General features: G+C 45.3%; 1 protein-coding gene across 3 annotated transcripts in view; it reads left to right on the forward strand.

Annotated features, from left to right (window-relative positions):
- Nucleotides 1–23137, forward strand: part of LOC147884918 (Metallo-hydrolase/oxidoreductase superfamily protein) — a 122764-nt gene that overhangs the window by 55750 nt on the left and 43877 nt on the right. For all 3 annotated transcript variants that reach the window (XM_087397539.1, XM_087397538.1, XM_087397540.1), the window contains 2 exons: nt 464–505; nt 21594–21649. In XM_087397539.1, the coding sequence (XP_087253665.1) occupies nt 464–505; nt 21594–21649 (98 nt within the window). The remainder of the gene's footprint in view (nt 1–463; nt 506–21593; nt 21650–23137) is intronic.

Here is a 23137-nt window from a genome sequence, read left to right on the forward strand (position 1 = left end):
TAATAATGAGATTATGCTCATGAAAGTGTTGTGAAGGCATTTATGATCCATTAGTAATGATGGTTTAAGCTCTCAGGCTGTTTTTAAGTGATTTGCAATGTGCAGACGCTGTAAATCATTTCATAAAATAGGCCTTTTCAGTTTTGAGAGGCTTTTGTATTTTAGATTCCATTCTAAGCATGCAATGGATCAAGCTCACTGTGTCTGGTTGTAGTTTGAAATGATGGCTCTACTTATGGAGTGAGCTTCCATTGACGAAAAGATGCATTCCTTAAAATTCCAATCAAATACATTTATGTCTACTTAAGAGAAGTTTTGTGTCTGTGAGTGTGGTTTGTGTGTATGTGTCAGTCTCTTATATTTTTTATTAAGCTTGTTTGTATAAAGCCGATTTCTTTTCCAAGGCATGATTTTTGGTGCCTAAATTGTCTTTAATTCACAATGAATATGTTGTGGAATGCAGATTTTTTTACCACAGTGCTTTGCAATGGTTTCCGTATTATGGGTGAGTTTTTTGGAGCCCAATTTTTTTGTAGTTCCATACTTACGTGGCATTCTTGCACCTTGCCTTTTTATTTGCTAGACAAGTTTTTCCTCGTTTGTGTGCTATTTTTCTTTTTTTCAATCGGTAAGAAAAGTGGATATGTGCTTTGGCAAGGAGATGTAGACCTTCAATGTTTAAGTTGAAGGCTAATTAAAATGGAACTTTGGGAAGTTGAATGTTGTAGTAAATTGCTATTGTGTTTCCATCTAATCGGTTCTTATTGTTTAGGATTGAGTTGAGCTTGGGAATAGGCTTGGGCTTGCTATAATCTACATTCTTGTGGTATATTCTCTCGGGATTTTCATCTGAGTTAGGGGCTTTAGGCGCTTTGGTGGAATGAATCTGAAAGGACTTTCACCAGTTAGCTCTAGTCGCGGTGGCCAAGTCCACCTTTTCCAAGAGATGGGTTTTGCTTGTGGGTCTTGCTAATGACTTAAGTGGGGATGCCATTGTAAATAATCGAGATTATTCATGATGAGATCCTTGGTTTAAAGCTTTATGTATGGACTATCATGAAGAGAACGACTACTTAACACATCACAACCCGCCTGTGCGTGTGTGTAGACAATTTTTTTTGGGTGAAATCATTGATTGATTATATTATATGAGTAGGAACCTCAAAGAAAGGTTCTACAATTACATCAACTGAAAATTTCAGTATATGCCAAAAAGACCTCATGATCTATGCAGCGGGTCTGCAAGCAATCAAAGAAAGATTGCTGCAGAGAACGCCTAAAAAAGCCAAACAGAGAGAAAGTAGGATCACCAAAGACTTTACAATTCCTATATGTCCATAAAGTCCATAGTGCCCAGTAGCGAACCCAAACGAAGAAAAGATGAAACTCCGGTCTGGATGGATGAAACCCAAATAGCCAGAAGAACTTCCCAAACGGAACAGATGGAAATCTTGCTCGCAGGTGCTGTTGAAGCAAATAAAAAAACTCACAAGAGCACGGACAATGCCAAAACAAGTGAGGCACAGTCTCCGAAGAAGCAGAACATCTATGGCAAAGTGCAGGAGCAATGTGTCGATGAGCTAATAGCTGTCCAGATGGAAACACTTCCAAAAGAACTCGCCAAAAGAAAACCTGTTGCCGAAGCGGTACTTTATAGGCCCAAAGTTGCTGTAATCTTTTCCTCCACCACTTGGCTGGGCGATGCATTCGCCAAACAGAATCACAACCCAAATTGAGGCAAAAGGATTTTATACAATGTAGGTACAGTAATCTGAGATAGCCTCAAAGGACGAGAAGAGGACCCTGGAGAAGTCAAAGTCCAATCTTCCAGTCGGTCCTGGAGTTCCAAAGGAGGAATAAGAACAAAGGGCGAAAGCATAGAAGTAATTTGTCGCCACAAAAGACGATAATGAGAGCCCAATCCATATGTAGTGGCTGCTAGAGAAAAGGGGAGCACAGTACCAGCATCATCTATAACATCAGCAACCGAGGTGATGCCTTTAAACGAGACAAAGTAGGAACGTCAAGGTTCCTATAAAGCCAAGGGAGGCTGAAAGACTTTCGACGAGTGAATGCTTTCAGCTCTCAAAGAATTCCCAAGCAAAGATTGCCGTCCATTCCATTCCAGATGAGAAAGAACATGCTTCCAGTCAAGAAGCAAGCGGGAGACAAAAGGGCATCCAGGCAAAGTGCCATTAGTGCAGCCAAAAAAGAAATCCCAGTGATCGAGTTGCCAATGACCAAACGTAGAAATACTGATATGAGTGACCAGAGTCCTAATCATAAGAGCCCAAGGCTGATCACCTTGCAGAAATTGCAGCAACATTTTCCCCCTGTGGGCAAGAATATGCACATGAATATCCGTGATGTTCAATCCACCATGCATCTTGGGAGAACAAATGTGATGCATCGAAAGCAGCCTGAGACATTTTCTGCCATGTTTGGATCGCCAGAAGAGTTCCATAAAGACAGACATGAAAAATGTAAGATCTGCCTTAGTGAACATGATCAATGGCAAGTAAAATTGAATATTTGCCACAAGGATGGACTGCACTATTCGAAGACGAACGTGCAAAGGCCAGGTTGCCAGTTTCCAATACTCAAACTTTTTCCGAAGCTTAGCCAAAACCCAATCAGTTTGTTGTCGGCGAGTGAGTTCCCACCCCAAAGGGTAACCAAGATGACAAACAATCTGAGTGGGTGGAATGATATCCCCGGGCCATAATAGACTATGCCAGTCTTTGGAATGCAAAGGGAGCAGCTTAGACTTCTGAAAATTAACATGAAGACCAGCTGCCAAACCATAAATAGAGAGGGCCTGCATCAAGGCAGCAAGATCATGGGGCGTATTCTTCGGGGTAAAGAAAGAATCATCAGCATAAGCTTGAGCAACCATGCTGCGATTAGCATCTAATTCCAAGCCATGAAGTGATCCTGTAGCCACAAGATGATCAATATATTGCAGCATAGGATGAGTAGCAATGGCATACAGTAAAGCACTGAGAGGGCATCTATGGCGGACTGAACAACGAAGAGTCCACTCATCAGAGATATCCCCAGAGATAATGCAAGCCGCATTGCTATCTCTGTAAAGCTAGTAAATAACCTGCTGCATTTTTTGTCCAAACCCCAAAGCTCGCATAGTTTGCGAGATGAAATCCCATTGAACTGTGTCAAAGGCTTTTGCAATATCTACCTGCAAGAGTAGAACATCTTGCTGCGTGTATTTGGCATATTCAATCCCAATATAAGCATTGGCAATGTTATCTGTGATATGGCGACGTGGAACAAAGCCATATTGGGAGGGATGCAACCCATCATGCAAATAACCTTTAATCCGATCAACCACCATTTTGGCAATGATCTTGTAAATGACTGGCATGAGTGTGATTGGCCTCCAATCACCCAGTGAATCACATAGCTGCTTTTTTGGAATTAGCTTGAGAAGACCCTTTTTCCCTGACAAAGGCATCTGCTGATTTTGCCATGCTGTATTTACCATTTGCAGCAAGGTGAATTTAAGAAGATCCCAGAATGCAAGAAAAAATTCAACAGTGAGACCATCCCATCCTGGAGATTTCGATCTGCCACAGGATCTCAGTGCATCAGACAATTCCCTTTCAGTGAAGGGATGTTCAAGTTCCAAAGCTTGAGCATCAGACAGAATTGGATGAACATGCAGTATAGATTTGTTAAGACTTGTGAACCTTATTGTCTTATTGACGATGTTTTGTATATGAAGGGAGCAGATTTAGTCTTGAGAAGAATCCCATGGCAAGCTGAGATCATGCATGTGCTTGAGGCAAATCATGAGGGGATTTGTGGCGGACATTTCGCATTCAAGACAATGCTAAGAAAGATACTAATGGAAGGGTATATCTGGCCCTCTCTACAGAGAGATATAAAGCATTGGTGCAGATCCTGTTTACAATGCCAACAGAGGGGAAGAAGAGTAATACATCCAGAGCTGAGAAATCTCATCAAAAGAAGCTGACGTGCAGACACGACCCGAGGAGAAAGAGTATCTAAATGCCCAAAATGAGTGGAGAAGTGCTGCACACATAAATCAGCAAGCTCTGAACGAGATGTTGACCAAGAACCATCAGGCATCCGGATCCGACAGATATTGGCAGCCTGTCTTTTGTAGGGTAAGCTCTTAAAAAATTGCTTGGAAGAGCAGCCTTTATCCAAAAATGCTCGTTGTCTGGATCGAGTTTCCCATTTAGCAAGCTTTCTGCGATCATTAGATTGAAGAGAGAATTGAGCTTGACATAAGAGCATGCTTTCCTCTGAAGACAAAGGGCGAAGATGAGCAAGCTCAGTCAAACTCTGACATGTAAATTTGGCATGTGCTACAGTCTCCCTTGTGGCTTGCATATAGGATTTGCCATAATCTCGAATAACTGCTTGCATCCGAGCAACAAAAGCCTGCCAGGCATAATCCAAACCAATGCGTATCTGACGAGAGAGAGGCTGAATAGCATCAGAGACCAAGGCTTTAAAGTCAGCATGCTCTAGATAACTATTATTAATCAGCAAAAGCCTTCGGCAAGGCAATCTGTCAGTGGGAAATTCATGTAAGGAAAGCCTCAACCAAAGAGGAGCATGATCCGAATGTGTGAAAGCATGATCAACCCAAATTTGACAAGTAAAGGCATCACAATGCTGTGGATCAATCTGATATCATATGTCCAAGCGTGCCCAATAAGAAGATTGAGCATTATGCTGAAAGGTATAACCCGGAAGCATGGGCTGTAATTCCTTCCAAAGATCAACCAGGCGCAACTGAAGCAAAAAATCAGACCATGCCTGTGTTTCAGAAGCCAACATATGAGTGTGGCCTGAGGTGTTGTCACCCGATTGAGGGGCATTATTAAAGTCACCACAAGTGAATGCATGTTGTCGCCATGGATATGCATGGCAGCCCAGATCAAAGCTCTATCACGAGAAGATTGGGGGGCATAAACCGATGCAAATTCGAAAATTTCCCCTTGAACAAGGCATTGAACAATAATCCATCTACCATGGCGATCATTGAGAGCCACAACAGGTTGAAGGTCGTGCTTTACCAAAAAAGCCACACCAGAAAAGGAGTGCTCTCCAGCATAGAAGATATCATGACCAGCAAAATGGCCTATTTGACCAGCATACATATGTTGATTATGCTCACCCATCACACATTCCCTGTACATTGAGAGTAACACACTTCAGATGATCAAGCATATTTAAAGTTATGGGACAGGTATGTACAGCAACTAACGGGCTGGTGTGTGTAGACACACACACACACACACACACACACACACACACACACACACACACACACACCTTTTTTTGTGTGAAACCACTGATTTAATTAATTAATGAAATTTACAAATCAGCACCACCAAGTGTGGCATCTAGAAGCAGTGGGAAAACACTTCTAAAAGATGCAGAGAAATGTCACCCATATGATAAGCATCATATAGGGATGTATGCAAAGAATGCACAAGTATCTAGAGGGACATGAGAGGACATGTGATGGTTTCTAACATGCCAAATAGTCCAATATGCAGTAAATATAACCCACAAGAAGAAAGGGCTGTAGTCATTGAGAGAGGAACGGAATCTCTCGAAAATCTAGAAGTGCTTGGAAAAACTATGCGAAGGGAACCGAATCCCAAGGCCATCGGATACGGCTGCAGGAGATCCTTAGTAGCTGAACATGTCCATAAGAGATAGAGGATTGTTTCTTTGGGAGAAGATCAATTGCAGAAATTGAGGGACTTAATTCAACCATTCCTACTTACAAGACTAGAGACAGGTTGCCAGAACCTACCAATGATGAAATTGACTGCTGCTGTTGCGAGAGCTTATTGGCTACTGATCCCCTGCGGTGGAAACAACATCATGCCAATGACCTTTGGAGGTTTAATATACCTGTCAAATGATGGACAAGATGCTTGCGTACCATCTGGAAGAATGGGCTTCATTTCAAGCAAATGGTTTTCATGCGGCGGTGTTTGCTTAGGGTTCTACCAGTGGGGACCATACTGGCCCGCCGCTACATGGCACTTGCACATTGTTTGCATATAGGCCGCGAGTGCATCCTCAGAGTGTAACACCTACTTGCTATAGGAAGGACATAAACGTACCATCATTTTGCAGGACATCCTGCACATATTTGACACCTTTGCACGCCAGGAAATATGCCTTGCGGCGCTCTACAGCAACAAGATGTTACGCTCTAGCCGAGGTAGCATGACCTCGGAAGAATCAGTCGACATTTCCCTTAAAGGATCTATGTTTGTAATTATTTGTTTGTGCTTCATGTAAATGATCGGGAGGGAATTAATGTCAAGGTCCTAGGTGAGGGTTGATAGCACCAGACTAGGTGGATCTAAGGCTAAGGGTCTAGTGCAATAAATGTGCCTAGGGGAAAAGGAAACTAAAGCATCCCAAGAGAGGGGTGAAATGTTGCATTAGTAAGGCCCTCTAATGATGACATGTGGCATCTAGATCCATCTAGGGAGATGGGGCTTATTGAAGCTAGAGAGAGAAGAGAATGTGCTCTCACGTACGTTTTGATTTTGAATTCTCTGTTGGCTCTCACGTTTCAGCAAGGTTGGCTGGGTGGAACAAGAGTGGTGCTTCCCGTGATTTGTCTGTAGTTAGAAGTTAGTGTTTGACAGCAAGAGGTGTAGGAAAGAGTCTACTCCAATGTATTCTTTCCAATGCCATATGGTTTCTCATATCTGGTGGATGTCCAGACCAGCAAACGTATTGCAGGATTACTTGCCAATCAGAAATCTTGACTATTCTGCCACCACTTTGCCGGATGATTCATTTGCTAGATCTGATTTGCCTTATATGAAGCCCAAGGTGGGGCCATAGAACTTTATACAAAGAAGATACTATAATGTGGGACAGCCTCAAGGGACGGAAGGACGACCCTGGCGAATGAAGAGTGTCCTCAAGTTCCAGTGGTCGTACCAGCTGAAAAGGCTGAAGCATACGAGTAATAGCTTGCCATATGGGGCAATAATGCATCCCTAAACCATATTTTCCAGCAGCCAAAGTTAAAGAAAGAAGGGTACCATCATCGTGAATGACATTTGCCACTGAGCGGTTTCCTTTAAAACTAAGGAAGTATGAACGTCTAGATGCAAAGCCAGCGGAGGGGTAAAAACCCTTCACTAGTGTATGCTTTTAGCTCTTAAAGAATTTCCCTACAAGGAGTCGCAGCGATGCCATTCCAAGTGCAAGAGGATATGATTCCAATCCATTAACATTTTGGAGACAAGAGGACAACCTCTGACCTTGCCATCAATGCAACCCAAAAGAAAGTCCCAGTGAGTGGGCTGCCAGTAACCAAAAGTAGGGTGGTGATTTGTAAGAGCAAATAGCGCATCATGGCAGCCCAAGGTTGTGTTGGAGATAAGTGCACACTAAGTGTACTATTTCCTAGTCTACATTAGTCTAAGTCTAAGTCTAAGTCTAAGTCTAGTCTTTATGTCTTGAGTATGTGCCATGTGGCACTTCTACAATTATCCCATAAGCACTCTTGCTTTATGTCTTGTACTTTGGCCCATATATTCAATGGGTCACATCATTGTAATCTATCAGTCTAGCTCGTGTCTTGTCTACACTCTTCTCAAGGTATTTCTTGTCTTTCAGTCTTGTTATTTCATTTCCAGTTTCTAGTTCTAGTTCTTGCTTCCATATTCCAACATGGTATCAGAGCTAGGTTGATCCCTCTTCTCTTCCCTCAGTCTGCCTCTTCTCACATTTCTCCCTCTTTCTGCCCCGCCATTGCGCTCCAGATCTGCACTCCCTCTTCACATTTTCCCCTCTTTCTGCCCCGTCATTGCGCTCCAGATCTGCGCGCCAGATCTGTGTGTATTCCAGATCTGTGTGTACGTCAGATCTGTGTGTATCCTGCTTCAGATCTGCGCCAGATCTGCGCTCCAGATCTGCGCAGTTCAGCCACAGATCTGAGTGCCAGATATGCGCAGTCCTGCTGTCACTCACCTGCTGTCACGCCAGATCTGCACAGTCCTGCTATCCGTACGTACTCCGCCGTCCGTACGCCGCCCGTACTTTGTACTCTGCTGTCCGTACAGTCCGTACGACTGTACGGAATCCGTACCTGCACAGGCCGACTTCTCCGACTTCTCCGTACCTGCAGGCCGACTTCTCCAGCTCCATCTTCACGGAGAACTGCGCCATCTGTTCAACCTCCTCGACTGTGCCCTTTTTTTGCACCTCTACCTCTGCCTGGGATTAAGGAAGGAGCTACTATAGCCTCTCATGTCAATTATCTTCACAGTCTTATGGTTCAGCTTGCGTCAGTCAAGTCTTCCATCTCCGAAGATATTGCTATTGCTGTGCTTCTCAAAAGCTTACTTGACACCTATGCTACTCTTGTCACTACCTTCAAGTATCATAATAATCCTTCTCTTGAGGGTATCATCAATGCTCTCCAAGAGGAAGAAAGAACTCAACAACGAAAGGTAACTGACACTGCATTTTTAGCAAAGAAAGGAAGTTCTAAGGTAAGAAAGCCTTGCATCCATTGTGGCAAAACTAATCATATAGAGAAGGATTGTTTCAAGGCTCATCCATGCACCATTTGTGGCCGTGATAATCACCGGGAGAGGGACTGCTACTCCAAAGCCTCTACATCAGCTCTTGCATCTACCTCAGCCCATGTTGCTGCAACATCTCCATCAGCTGATTCTGCTGTTCCTTCCTCACATGATGAGAAGTGGGCTTTCTGATTACTTCTATGTCTTGTCTACCACCTTGACCACCGATGATGTAGGACAAGGGGTTCTAGTGTCTTGGTCTTTCTATTTTTCTACAGTCAGTCTTCTGTCTATCTCGTCTTGTCTGTCTGTCTATTTGTCTATCAATCTGACTGTGTTTTAGATCCATCTTGTCCCTACCCTTGTGGACCCATATGAGGATATCACTTGAGGAGGAGTGTCTCAGGATCTTTGTCTGTCATGTCTTCTATCTTGTCTCTCAGTCTATCAGTCTTTATGTCTGTCTTCTAGTCTTGTCTTTCTGTCTTCCTCCTAGTGTTCACTTAAGGAGGGTGTTGGAGATAAGTGCACACTAAGTGTACTATTTCCTAGTTTACATTAGTCTAAGTCTAAGTCTAGTCTTTATGTCTTGAGTATGTGCCATGTGGCACTTCTACAATTATCCCATAAGCACTCTTGCTTTATGTCTTGTACTTTGGCCCATATATTCAATGGGTCACATCATTATAATCTATCAGTCTAGCTTGTGTCTTGTCTACACTCTTCTCAAGGTATTTCTTGTCTTTCAGTCTTGTTATTTCATTTCCAGTTTCTAGTTCTAGTTCTTGCTTCCATATTCCAACAGGTTGATCACCTTTCATGAATTGCAGCATCATTTTCCCCTTATGAGCCAGAATATGCATATGAATATTGAGAATATTCAAACCCCCATGCATCTTTGGCGAACATAGATGTTGCACTGAAAGCAATCTCAAAATTTTGCAGCCATGTTTTGAATGCCAAAAAGTTTCCATTATGGTCTTCATAAGGATGTAAGATCTCCTTGCCAGACATGATCAAAGGCAAGTAGAATTGAATGTATGCCACCAAAATAGATTGGACAATCCCTAGCCGAACATGCAATGGCCAAGTTGCTAACTTCTAGTATTCAAGCTTTTTCTTCAATTTTGCAAGTACCTAGCTAGTTTGTTGGCAACGAGTAATCATCCAACCCAAAGGATAACCAAGATGGCGAACCGGCTGAGTAGGCGGGACAATTTCCCTCGGCCATAAAAGACTATGCCAGTCTTTAGAATGGAGTGGCAACAACCTAGAATTCTGAAAATTCACATGAAGACCAACAGCCAGACCATATAAGGATAGAGCATGCACAAGGGAAGAAAGATCCCTCTCAATATTTTTTGGAGTAAAAAAGGAATCATTAGCATAAGCTTAAGCAACTATAGTGCGACTTCCATGAATCTCCAGACCATGCAGCATGTTTGTTGCCACCAGATGATCCATGTATTGAAGCATTGTGGATGCATGGCTATGGCATACAAAAGCGCACTAAGTGGACATCCTTGGCAAACCAAACAACGGAGAGTCCAAGTTTCAGAGATATCCCAAGACAATATACAGGCAGCTTTGCTGTTACCGTAGAGCCAATAAATAACATGCTGCAATTTTTGGCCGAATCCCAAGGCATGCATGGTCTGCGAGACAAAATCCCATTGGATTGTGTCAAATGCCTTGGCAATGTCAACTTGCAACAAGAAGAGATCTTGCTCTTTGTATTTGGCTTATTCTATCCCAACATAGGCATTTGCAATATTATATGTGATATGCCTGCAAGGAACAAGACCGTATTGCATTGGATGAAGGCCATCATGTAAATATCCTTTGATACGATCAACGACTATTTTAGTGATGATCTTATAAACAATGGGCATAAGAGTGATAGGCCTTCAATCAGCAAAGATTCACATACTTGTTTCTTAGGAAGAAACTTTACAAGCCCTTTCTTCTAGGAATCCGGCGTGTGTTGATTTTGCCAAGCGCAATTAATCATAAGCAGCAAAGTAGACTTGAAGATATCCCAATATGCAAGAAAAAAATCAACAGTGAGACCATCCCAGCTAGGAGATTTCCATCTACCACAGGATTTTACATCATCAAATAACTTTCTTTCAGTGAAAGGACTTTCTCGCTCCAAAGCCTGTGCAAGAGATGTGTTGTAATAGGTGTCTCCCATTTAGTGATTTTTCTATGATCATTACATTGCAAACAGTGTTTAGCCTGGCAAAAGGACGTGTTTTCTTCCATAGACAAAGGTCGAAAGTGACTGAGCTCAGTCAAAGATTGACAAGTGTTTTTGGCTTGAGCAACAGTGTCCCTCAAAGCATTTCGTGTATATTTTGCCATAATCACGAATAACTGCTTGCATTCTAGCATCAAAAGCATCCCAGGAATAATCAATATCAATCTGACTCTGGTGTGAAAGAGGCTGAAAAGCATCACAAACCATATGCATCATGCTCCAAGTAGTTGTTGTTAACAATGAGCAACCTTCTTTGTGACAGCCTATCAGGTGGCATTTCATGATGAAGGCATATTGGGCCAGCTACGTGTCATTGATGCTTAGCTACTTAGGAATCGGTGGCCCATATATTTTGGCATTGTCAGATACAAGATTAGGGGCAAATAAGATATCTTATTTTTAAGTTTAGAGTGAACAAAGATAAATACAAGCCAAGACACCTGAAAAGGAAATTCAAAACACAAACACATTTTTCAAATTTATTTATATTCAACCTTTTAATCTCCTTTCACAAGTTTTAAGTTTAGACCATTTACTATCTATGGAGTCAAAACTTAAAAGCATATGGATTCTAGAAAAAACGGGGTAAAAGAGTGTATTTTGATTTGGGCTGAATAGAGGTATTGTTGAGAGTGTTTCATCCTGTTCCAAAACGTTTCGTCTGTTTCATCGTTTTGAGGTTTTGACAAGACGATACAAGTTTGCATGTGACTATGCTCATGAGGCTCAGTTGGTGTTGATGTCATGCATGAAGGCTTTGAAGACACACACAAAGATTGGAAGGATCCTGCTTCTACTATTGGAATCATGGTGGAGGTTGATGAAATAGTGGATCCAGTACGTGAAAATGCTAAGCATGCTGTGATTCTATTCTTTCCGTGTCGTATGCCTGTTGTAGCATATGTGGGCAATTGGTTGACAAGGACACTGGGAGGCTATTTTGTTCGCATGGTGCATTATGCAGCTAAAGGTTTTTTTGAAGTTATTACAGCGGATGATCAGCATAAACAAATGTTATTGGAGCATTCTCCGCTCTTTTATTTGCAGCAAATGTTGCATGTCTTGCCCTGGTCGCCTATCGGGATTACCAAGCATTGATTAGGCATCGTTGCTTGGTTTGGATGAGGGTGGTGGACTTTCTTTAATGCGTGGCTTCACTCTTGCTGAAAATTGCAGCTTCATTAGGAAAGGTGGTGTGTCCACCTAGGCCAAATGGAAATTCCAACAGATTTTGAAATGGGTTCTCTTTGCAAGAGCATGCTTTTAGTGCATAAAATTTGGGCACATGGCTTTGCAATGCCGCTTGGTTTTGCATAAAATGCCTCCGGATGCCATGCCTCCTCCGTGCAAAACAAGGATGTATGTGGGCCTTCTATGGTTGAAAATAAAGGCAATAAACCAACAAGTGCAGCACAAGCTAAGGGAAAGGCTTAGGCTACTTCTAATGGGAATGCGTGTGGCTCAATGCCCTCTATGTCTCATAAAGCCAAGGAAAAGAATTCTATCGAAACTTGTCAGACTTCGAGGAAAATCGGCTCGATTAAGAGACCTCCACCTCCTCGGACATGGAATGGCACATCTTCCAATGGTCATACTCCTACAGAAATTGGCTGCTGTGACTGCAAGTTGTACTCTTTTCCCAGAAGAAGATGTTACTGGTTTGCTGCCCTCTCATCAAGCTGTTGTGTTACCTCAGGGAAGAGGCCCAGACCTTGAGGTGGACATTCAGTATTGATGTATTCGCTCGCGAGATTCTCAGTTGTATATAGCTGTATAAAATATATGTAAATATGCTTGAACAAATAAAATGCCTCTCTTTCAATGTACAGTGTTTGATCATATATCTGGTGGCTATTGATGCCTTGCATGGTGTGGAGATACATGGCAGAAAGCCCTTTGAGTGCTGAGATGTGTCATGCATCTCTATCCGGGATGGATTGGCTGCTGACTTGCAAATAACCTTATAAATATCAAAGCTTCTGCCTTTGCATGCTAAATACTGGCATTGCTCCCTGTGGCTCAGGGAAATTGTGTTGCCCAATCAGCTTGCTCATGTTGATTATCCTCTTGGATGGATGGTCACTTGCTGCCAAAAAACGGATTGGGTGCTTGCAAAGCTAAAAAAGAAACTGAAATATTAGAAGTTAGACACTTGGCTACTGCATGTTTGACTCCATATTGTGCAATCAAATTTGGTTGCTTACATTCAGTTCTTCTTGCCTTTGATTTTGTATGGTAAGAAGAATATTGCATCTTTCATGTCCATTCTTATGGAGACTTTTTGGCGCTCGAAGCATGGCCGTAAGAGCATTACATTACTCTCTATGGAGCACCTCTGTTCGCCAAAGATGCATGGCGTTTTGAATGTTTTGAATATTCAACATTCATATTTTGGCACATAAGGGGAAGATGATACTGGAATTTCTGTTGCTATGATGCGTGACTTTCTTTCACAGTTGACTATTGCTTTTGGGCATTGGCATCCCATCAGTGGGCTTTCATTATTGAATCAGAGTTAAGGGCTGCCCTGCCTAAAGAATGTTTTCAGATTGGAAAGAAATTCTTTCTCATCTCAAACGGCATGGTCGCAACTCTCTTGATGGAAATTCCTTGCATGCTGAGAGTCTGCAGTATTCAAAGGTGTTTGATCGTCCCCTTGCCTTGCAAGAACCTAGGCGCTCTTATTTTATTTCATCCCAGGGGATTCAATTGGTGGGAGATGTGCTTTATGCAGATGGTACATTATTATCTTTTCCATGACGCCAGGCAGTATGGTTTGGGGATGCATTATCCACCCCTTTGGCATTCTGTTTCTCATATGCTTTAAAGCTAGAGCGAGCTTATTGTCTTAAGGATTGGGCTCTACACCACGACTCAGCCTCAAGAGTGTATCAAATAGCCATTCCTTCATTGGAGGATTTTGAAGTGTGCCTGAAAGCGTCGCTCTAGCCGAGCTAGAGATCCCTGCCATTGTGTGAGCCATTCTTGGCTGCATGAGACGTCGTGAAAATTGGCCCTGCGAAGACTATCCCTAGATACGTGTATGATTACACGATCTCAACTGCCTCTCCTTGGTAAGTGAATCCGTGTCGATGAGAGAGAGAAAGAAAGATGTATTTACGTCTTCAGGAGGCCTCACGGCCCTATGAGACAAAGCACAATCAAAGAGGTACTCATACAAGCCACTGGGATGAGGCAAAGCGCTCGCTAGCACCGTTGCTGAGTGCTATGCTAAGAAGATCAAAAGCTCAAAACAAAGGAGTACCCAAAATATAAAACGAGGTGCCATGGTGGCTCTTTGGTGGGATTTTGCAAAGATATCTCGTATTTGTATATGAGTCGTCTCTCATTGTTGCAAGGGGCCTGGTCTCCGTGATCTTAGTATCCGGTGAGCCATGTCAGGAGTGATACTTCCACTTTGATGATCCCCTCTCACTAGAGTTGGGACGGGATGGATCTCCATCGTTTTTGCTATGGTCAATCTCTGTATCGCACGTGGTCTCTGTACCTCTGAATCCACAGCTTTGCGTTGTCTCTTCCATGTGATCCACTCTGCCCTCATCTCAGCTAGCTGCTCCTCCTCCACTCTACCCTGTTTTGGGGTTGACTCAAATGCGTAGATATTTGTGACATGTTGCTGTGCTTGATCCGTCACTATCTCTTGTGGCACTATCATGAAAGTGGATTAGGGCCAAAACCCTGCCCCTCCTCAAAGAGACAATGGTATTGTCCACGTAGATATCATAATTGACTGGGCACGTGCATAGGAAATTCTCCTCTGTCTCCACCTCCTCTAGAGAGAGAGAGAGAGAGAGAGAGAGAGAGAGAGAGTTAAAAGTCTTCGAAAGATTGAAGGGTCTATGAAATTGAGAGAGAGAGAGAGAGAGAGAGAGAGAGAGAGAGAGAGAGATTTTATTAGCGTCTTCGGAAGACCGATGGGTCTATGAGAATGAAAGAAAACCTGATACAAATCACAGTAAGGGTGGAGCTATTGAAACGAGCATCATCACCCGTGCTGAACCCTAAGTCTGATCATACATAATCAAATACATTTGGATGTAACAATGAAAAGAAAAGAAAAGGACTGGAGCGGAGCAGAATCCTCCGTATGTCATGTCGCCCTGGCTGGTGCATAGCCGGTGATGGGACGTTGGCGCCCGTCAAAGGGTGCCGTGCGTCTCAGTGTCTTGGACGAGCCTCGACACAAGACTAGAGCCAGCGTGACTCCCATGGGACGCATCTCGGGTCTAAACAATGACGGGAGGTCCCCCAGAGTGATCTGTGTCTCCCCTCGATGTCTCGTGTGTCGTGCTGCGGTTGTTGGGTCGGGGTCTCTGTCACGTCTTTGGCTAGAGACTGGACGATCAATGTCGCTCGATGGGAAGAACTCTGTGATCCTGCTCTGAGAGGTGTTTAATGATGTGGCCAAGCCTCGTCGCTTGAGTAAGTACTCTCTGTGTCGGACCCCCTCGTGAATGAAGGCCACGAGGCATCTCTGATTTGGGTAGGCGAGGAATCTGGAAAGGAGCTCGGAGCCGTCTCTGAAGAGGCAGTGGTAGCGACCTCGGATCTCGTAGTACATTGGGCACCTAAAAATAAAATGCTCCTCCGACTCAACCTCCTGATAGTCGCACAATATGCCTAAGCGATGCTCTCTAGGAATCCCCTCTACTCTGCCGCTCTCTATGCGGAGGCGGTGTGATGATACCCGAAACTGTCCGATGGAGATCCGTAGTGAGTGAGGCATATGAAGCTCAGTGTACCCCGGTGGTGTGATGAATCTCTCCTCCGAAATACGAAGACAGTAATCTCTGTAGAAACTCAGCTTCACTGGGAGCTCCCTCGGCTCCAACCAGGTCCTAAAGGTGTGTAGCTACAGGAGATCCTCTCGAATGACCTGGTTGGTGTGTGGCCCAATTGGGATGGTGGGTGGGAGTATCGGAGTGGCATCTAAATTGTACTGAAAAGGAGGTATCCTATCGATGTGAAACCCTAGTCTCACAAACCATCTGTGAGTCCGTGCATACCAGCATCGCTCGTCTCCCTCTGTTGCTAACCTCATGGAGGAATCGATAGCCAACCATGGCAACCTCTGTCTCCTTGATGTGCAGTCCCCATATGATCTAACCTAGTGTAGATATGTGATGGTTTGAAAGGCTGCATCTAGCTGGAGTGGAGAAGCACCAAACTCGGCTTGAATGATGTGATGTGGTACAGACGGTTTCCCCCGGATCATCCGTGAGAGCATGAGGATCTGCAGGCGCTCCATCCATGTCTACTCTATCTCTGACATGTCAGGCCCCCAACAAGGGCTGCCATACATACCGGCTGGTCGGACTAAGGAGTTGAAGAGAAGAGCCTTGGTCCGAGGGTCCTGGAAGTGGGAGTGAAAGCATTGTCTCTTTAGCCGAGCCAGTGAGGCGTATCCCCTGCTCAGTCTAGCCTGCATTGCTAGTCTCATCGTGAAGATCGGCCAGAGAAGATGACCCACAAGTAAGTGTATGAGGATACGATCTCAATTGGTGACCCACCGAAAGTAAAAGTAAACTGCTTTCGTAGCATGTTTGCTCGAGAGGTGTTAAAGATCATGACCTTGGTCTTGCCAAGGTTGACCTTCAAATCATGGGATAAACAAAAAGCCTGCAGTGCATCCAGGTGTCGATGGAGCCCCTCGGGTATGGACGACAAGAGTGCCACGTCATATGCATAAAGAAGAATCTTGATGATGATCTCGGCAAGTGAGCAACCGGTCCCTCCGAACGCCCCCATGAAAGTCTCAAGCTCACAATGTAGAGGCCAAATAGGGTCGGTGATAAGGGACAACCCTGTTTGACCCCTATGGTACTCAGGATCTCATCTGTCCAACCTGCGCCTGTCCGAACTCGGCCTGAGACTCTCTCATACAGTGCCATGACTGCCCAGATGATCTCCTGATCAAATCCCAGTGTTTGTAAGTGTGTGATGAGACGAGCTCGAGGTATTGTGTCAAAGGCTTTGCGGAAATCCACAAAGCAACAATATACCCTCTCCTTCCGTGATCTAGCCTCCTCAATGACACTCCTGAGTGTGAGTATGTGGTCCATAGTCCCATGGTCTCGCCTGAAACCGGCTTGACCCTCTGCTTTGAGCCCTCTCATCTCTACGAATAGGCTGACCGATGCATCCAATACAGCTGCATAGATCTTGGACATCACATGTCCAATCATGATAGTCCTGTAGTTACTCGGGTCCATGGGATCCCTTGCCTTGTGAATGGGGGTGATGGTGTTGAGTGTCCAGGTGCGGGGGAAGCCAAGGCAAACAGCGTCATTGAATAGCTTTGCTAGGATCGGGGCTAACGTGTCGATCCCATATGTGATAAACTTAGTGCATAGCCCCTCGTGATCCTTCGCTCGACCATTGTGCAGTTTCAATGTCGTGTCCTTGACTCCCCCTTTGGTGAACAACGTGCAAGTGGTGGGGCGAGGTGTGTGTATGAGATCTGGAGTGGGCTGGTGTGGGACATCATAAAGATGGTGTGCATACGTGTGCCAGACTCTCGTGTCGGTGAGGGGTGATGGGGACCTACGCTCAAGGAATCTCTGCCAACAGTACTTAGGGTTGCTGCTGTACAAGCTGTGTGGGACATCATAAAGATGGTGTGCATACGTGTGTCAGACTCTCGTGTCGGTGAGGGGTGATGGGGACCTACATTAAGGAATCTCCGCAAAAAATCCTTAGAGTTGCTGATGTACAAGATGTGCAGCAGCTCCTCCTCATTTCGACGAAGAAATGCCTGCTTCTTCTGACATATGAGACGTCGGTACTTGCGTACCATGTCTGGTGTGTTCGGGAGGTGACATCTAGTTTCAAATTGGAGCTGTCGGCGATAAGTCTTGCACTCCGCATCGTACCGATTGTTGCAGGGTATAGAACCAAGAGGTGGTGGTCTAGTGGACCGTGTGGTGTGGGAAAAGATTTGGAGGGCAGCCTCGTGGAGTGTGTGACTAATCAGGGCAGCACGGTCCTCTATGAGTGGTATGTGATCGATGTAGGTTAGGAGTCTGTTTAGGCGTCCAGAGTAGGCCGGTGAGAGGCTGTGATCAAAGTGTATGTCATGGTAGGTGTCATGCTTCCTATGTGGTGTGTGTGATGTGGCTAAGCGTGGGGTGGCGATAGTGAAGAATAGGTATGTGTGATCAGCTCTTGGAGGGAGTGGTGCTACGGTGAAGTCAATGATACATGAAGTGAAGGTAGGGGATTCCATGATGTAATCTACTACACTAGTGCCCCCCCCGTGTGGGAAGCAAGTAAAACCACCTGAGGAGGGCCATAGGTCGAGCCCGTTGTAGATGATGAGATCATGCATCTTGCCCAGATCAAGGAGCGCGTGTCCATATGGTGTAATAGGCCCATGTCGGTCCGATGAGGTCTTGGTCATACCTGCTCCGTCTAGGTCCATGTCTGGTAGCATGATAGAGTCGTCTCGGAAGTCCAGGAGTGGTGCCTGGCGCGTGCTCGTCCTAGAGTTGAAGTCCCCAACGAGGAGAACTTCCCCACGGGCAGAAAGGTCTGGGATATCCTGATGTAAGGGTGCATATGGCGATGTCTCACCCTCCTCTCGTGCCACTCTAGCGAAGTGGGATGTGTCTGGCGGGAAGTAGCATATTGCTATGAAAAGGTCACGGGTGTCTGTGCGTCGGATCCGGATCCACATGAATAGGGAGTGTGCGTCCTTCCTCTGAATGGCAACGAGGGAAGACCTGTACAATACTGCGACCCCGCCTGATCCTCAGACTCCTCCTATATCCCTCGTCTCATCCCTGAAGGCTGACTCCCATGTGTAGCCACTGACTATCGGTAGTGGACGCTCTGAGCTCTGGTGTGTCTCCGTGTAAAAGACTATGTCTCGTCCTGTATAAGACTCCGAGAATTTCCCTGGGTCTGACCATAAGGTACCATTACAGTTCGAAATGGTGCAGTCTAGGGTCTCGGAAACCTGAGTCTCATAGGCCCCGTCCCCCTAGGAGGTACGGGTGGGAGCCCGACGGGTGCCGGTCAACAACCTACCATCTCGAACCACAGCCCATTTTCCCTCCTTGCGGGCAACATCCCGCTGCTGCAGAAGAACTCGTCGCTCCTCAATCTGTAGTGGTGTCAAATCCTCATCCATGGACAGGGTGGGATGCTCTCGTAGAGAGGCTCGGCGTCGGAGTGTCACTAGTCGAGCATGTGAATCTCTGAAGCGAATGACTAGGGGCTGCTCTCAACACGCCATGCTTCCTCTATGCCATGGTCGGGAACTCCCATGGTAGTGGTCACAAAGGTGATCGCCTCCTCCATGGGCGTCGTAGTGGTGCTGGTGTTGTCTCGTGTGATCCCTCGTACCTGGATGTTGAGGGCCTTCAAAGCCCTCTGCTGCTGCTCCTGTATGGCAGCTGAAATGGTTGCCTTGGCGGGCTCCCGTTTCGCCACGTCCACCCATCTAGTCGTCTTTGCTATAGCCGATTGTATCGTGGCTATCTGTGCCTCCATCTCTGTGAGTGGGGTCCCTCGAGGCGCTGCCCTGAGGGTCCCGAGCTCCTCCTCTCGAAGCTGTGTGATGTCGTGTCTGAGTCCCTGGATAAGGGTGCCCTGCTCTTGTATAATGCGGGCCTGCTCCTGGGTGTATCGGGCTTGCTCCTGGGTGTAATGTGTTAGCTCTGCCTGACGGGCTCGGATGCTGTGTATCTCAGCCAATAGGGAGTCCCAAGCATCTGGCGGGGGCCTAAGATGGCCTGGTCCAGGTGGGAACTGGATCTCGAGAGGGGTTGGAATGAAGGTGGGCTGTTGAGGTTGTACTGAGGGTGGGGACATCATGATCTGGGCGGGGGAGTGATATGTAGGAGTAGCGAGGCCAGACGAGGTGATGAAGGGTGGCTGACTGAGAGGTAGAGGTGATACGAGGGGAAAGTACTGTGGAGCCGTGGCTAGTGGGGCCAGTGGTGAGGCTACTGGAGAGGAGACTTGTGATGATGATGCAGGAGAGGGGGAGGAGAGAGGTGGCATAGATGATGTGGTGGATGATGGTGGTGAAATAGTGGTGGTAACCATAGAGGTGGAGGATGTGGTGAGCGGCATGGGCTTTGGGTGGGCCCCTTTCTTTTGGGCCGCGGTGCTGTCCACTGTCAAACCGCTCCGGTTGCTGCGTTTGTTGAAGTCCTCCAGATTGAGTTGCTTTTGTGTTTTCGCCTTGTCACTGTTCCCCTTCCCCATCTCCACGCGTATGCAGATTTGGATCGAAGGGTCTCCCGCCTAGTCTCCTGCTCTCATCCCCCTGTTCCCTTCATTATGGGGGAAACAGTAGTGGACAAAGAAGGGATTGCAGGAGGTCGAAGCTGCTTCTCTTTTTTTTTTGCACGAGGCCTCGCGGGCCTATGGGACAAAGTACAGAATCAAGTAACTCATACAGACTGCTGTGGGCTGGGGCAAAGGGCTCGCTAAGGCCTATGAGAGAAAGTTTGTTAAAAGTCTTTGAAAGATTGAAGGGTCTATGAAACTGAAGAACCTAATACAACGAGTTGAAGGGATGGAGCCTCTAAGCGGGCATGAACACCCATGACGAATATAAGAAAAGATGTAATCATAACGATATCAATACATAAAGAGGAATCCTTGAACTCATGGAGAAGTTGGGAACGGTTTGTTAAAGTATTCGAAAGACCGAAGGGTTTAGGAGACTTACAAAAACAGGTAGAATGAGCATGGGAAGTGCTTGAAAAGGGGTCAACTTGCCCCATTTAGGACTGAATCTTTGGACAATCTACATTGGTAGTCTTTATGATATATCCAAACCCCATACCACATATGGGCCTTCACCCTAGTAGCTGCACATTGTTCACCACATCACGCTTGTAGATGCTATTAGATAGTTATGGAATGCAAAGACAAGGACCATTAAGGCCTCCACGTTGCACTCGTAAGCTATGGTTGGGAAATATTTTCTCTGGTTTGAGCCAAGTTTTTCAATGAGTTTTTTGTAAAGGCTCTCTTGCATCTTGGACCACCAACACCAATTCACAAAGTAGAGATCCATTGGACGCAAGTGACGATTGGATCGTCATGGTAAGCCACTTGAGGGTGAAGGTGTATGGAACAGCATCGGAGATGCAAACAGTGAGTATGCAAAGAGGACATACATGTAGGCAATGGGCCAAGCAGGCTCGAGGCAGGATCATTCACCTTGGATCACATTTTCACTCTTCCAGGTCTTATCGAGTAGGCCAAATGTTTTTTGCTTCAGAGAGTATTGGAAGGCTTTCATTAGAGCCACGATCTTGTCCCATTTGACAACTTTGGGTTTTTGGCTTTGAGGATCATGCCATTTAGACCTAGCTGCCTCAACAAGATGTTCGTTTTTCCTTTCTAGTCCTTCATGTTGCTGAATGCCCTTTGTGCTTCGTCACTTTTCTCTTTGAGAAAATATGCTTAGAGGAAATGGGTAAGCCATTTCTTAATGACGCATATTGAAATTTTATTTGCTGTGGATTACTTATTGGAGAATTCTGTTTTAGTCATTCTACTGGTGGGCTTACACCATACTGGCATTCACAATTTGTTTTGCAGTAGCTTGGTTGTCTGTTAATTAACTTACATGATGGTTGTGTCGGTTAATTTTCTTACATGATGCTATCACGATGCCTATATTTTGAGAAACTAACCTTATATTCTAGGTGAAATTTTATATTTGTCACACTCCAAATCCTTCAAGCATATTTAAAGTGTGGTCATGTTTTTTTAAACTTCAGGATAAGAGAATTGGAGGCTGTAATACTCACACATTCTCATGCTGATGCGATAGGCGGTACGTGCTATGTAACATCCAATACTTTATTCACAGCTTTTCCATTTTATTAACAGTTACTACATGTCGGTGAATGTAGAGATTGTTCATTACTAACATCAGTTATTTATGCATCTTTGCAAGTTTTTTTGTGAAACGAGAGCGTTATTTATGCATCTTTGCAATGAGAGGGTTGTATGCAGTAGTGACGAGAACATAAACATTGATGTGATTACTCCATAAATTTCTTAAATGTAATTTAAATTTTGTTGTTTGTTTTATACTAGTACCCCCCCCCCCCCCCCCCCCCCCCAGCCTTCGCCCTCCTCTCCTCATTTGGGGTACTAATAAAATCTCTCTCTCTCTCTCTCCCTCTCTCCCTCTCTCTCCCACTTCTGGACTTCCGAGATGATGACATATTGCTGCTAGACATTGACCTTGATGAGGCAGGCTTGGCACGGGTATCCTCGGGCAGATGGGGACCAGTCACATCATTCGGTCACGCATTTCTGGATATGGGCAGGATGCACGATCTTGTCATATATAATGGTCTTAAGCTATGGCCCTCCTCAGGTGGCTTCACTTGCTTTCCACATGGGGGATGGTCTAGCGTAGTTGACGACATCCTGGGATCCCCTGCTCTCACATTGCACATCACTAACTTCTCCGTTTCACCACCGTCCGGGGGCAGATCACACCTACCTTTTTTTCAGCATCTCCACACCCTGTCTCACGGCACCATCCAAATCACACACACCACTTATCATGATATACACTTTGATCATAAGCTAGAATCGGCATACTCTGCATGGCTGTATACATTACTCATGTATATCGATCACATACCCCTACTAGAGGACCGTGCTGCCTTGATTAGCCGCTTACTCCACAAGGCTGCCCTTCACGCCTTCCCATGCACTCCACTAAACCCCCATCTCTTGGTTCTGTGCCTTGCAATAGTTGGTACGATGAGGATTGTAAGGCTCTTCGCCGACAGCTCCGACTCGAGGCCAAACATAGCCTTCTGAGTGAACTAGAAACGACATGAGTACCGTCGTAGTACGCCGGAAGAAGCAGGCATTTGTTTGCTGAAACAAGGAGGAGTTACTGAATATTTTGTTCAGCAACAACCCCAAAGAGTTTTGGTGGAAGTTCCTTGAGTGGAAATCACATTCACCTCTAATTGACACTCAAGTTTGGCACACATATGCACGCAACCTCTATGATGTTCCTCACCAGCCTGCCCCTGACCTCTTGCACTCACCGTGCCCCACCACTTGCATTCTGTTTACCAGAGGGGTGTCATGGATGTGCCATTGAAGCTCCACAATGGCAAAGCGAAAGATCACGAGGGACTTTGTACTATGTTTATGGCATATGGGATTAACATCCTAGCCCCGATCTTAGTAAAGCTATTCAATGATATAGTTTGCCTTGGCTTCCCACACGCATGGACCCTTAACACTATCACTCCTATTCACAAGGCTGGGGATCCCATGAGCTTGGAGA

The sequence above is a fragment of the Dipteris shenzhenensis genome, chromosome 26 (assembly GCF_047967505.1).
Source record: "Dipteris shenzhenensis isolate YYH24624 ecotype China chromosome 26, Dip_SZ_1.0, whole genome shotgun sequence".
Lineage (NCBI taxonomy): Eukaryota > Viridiplantae > Streptophyta > Polypodiopsida > Gleicheniales > Dipteridaceae > Dipteris > Dipteris shenzhenensis.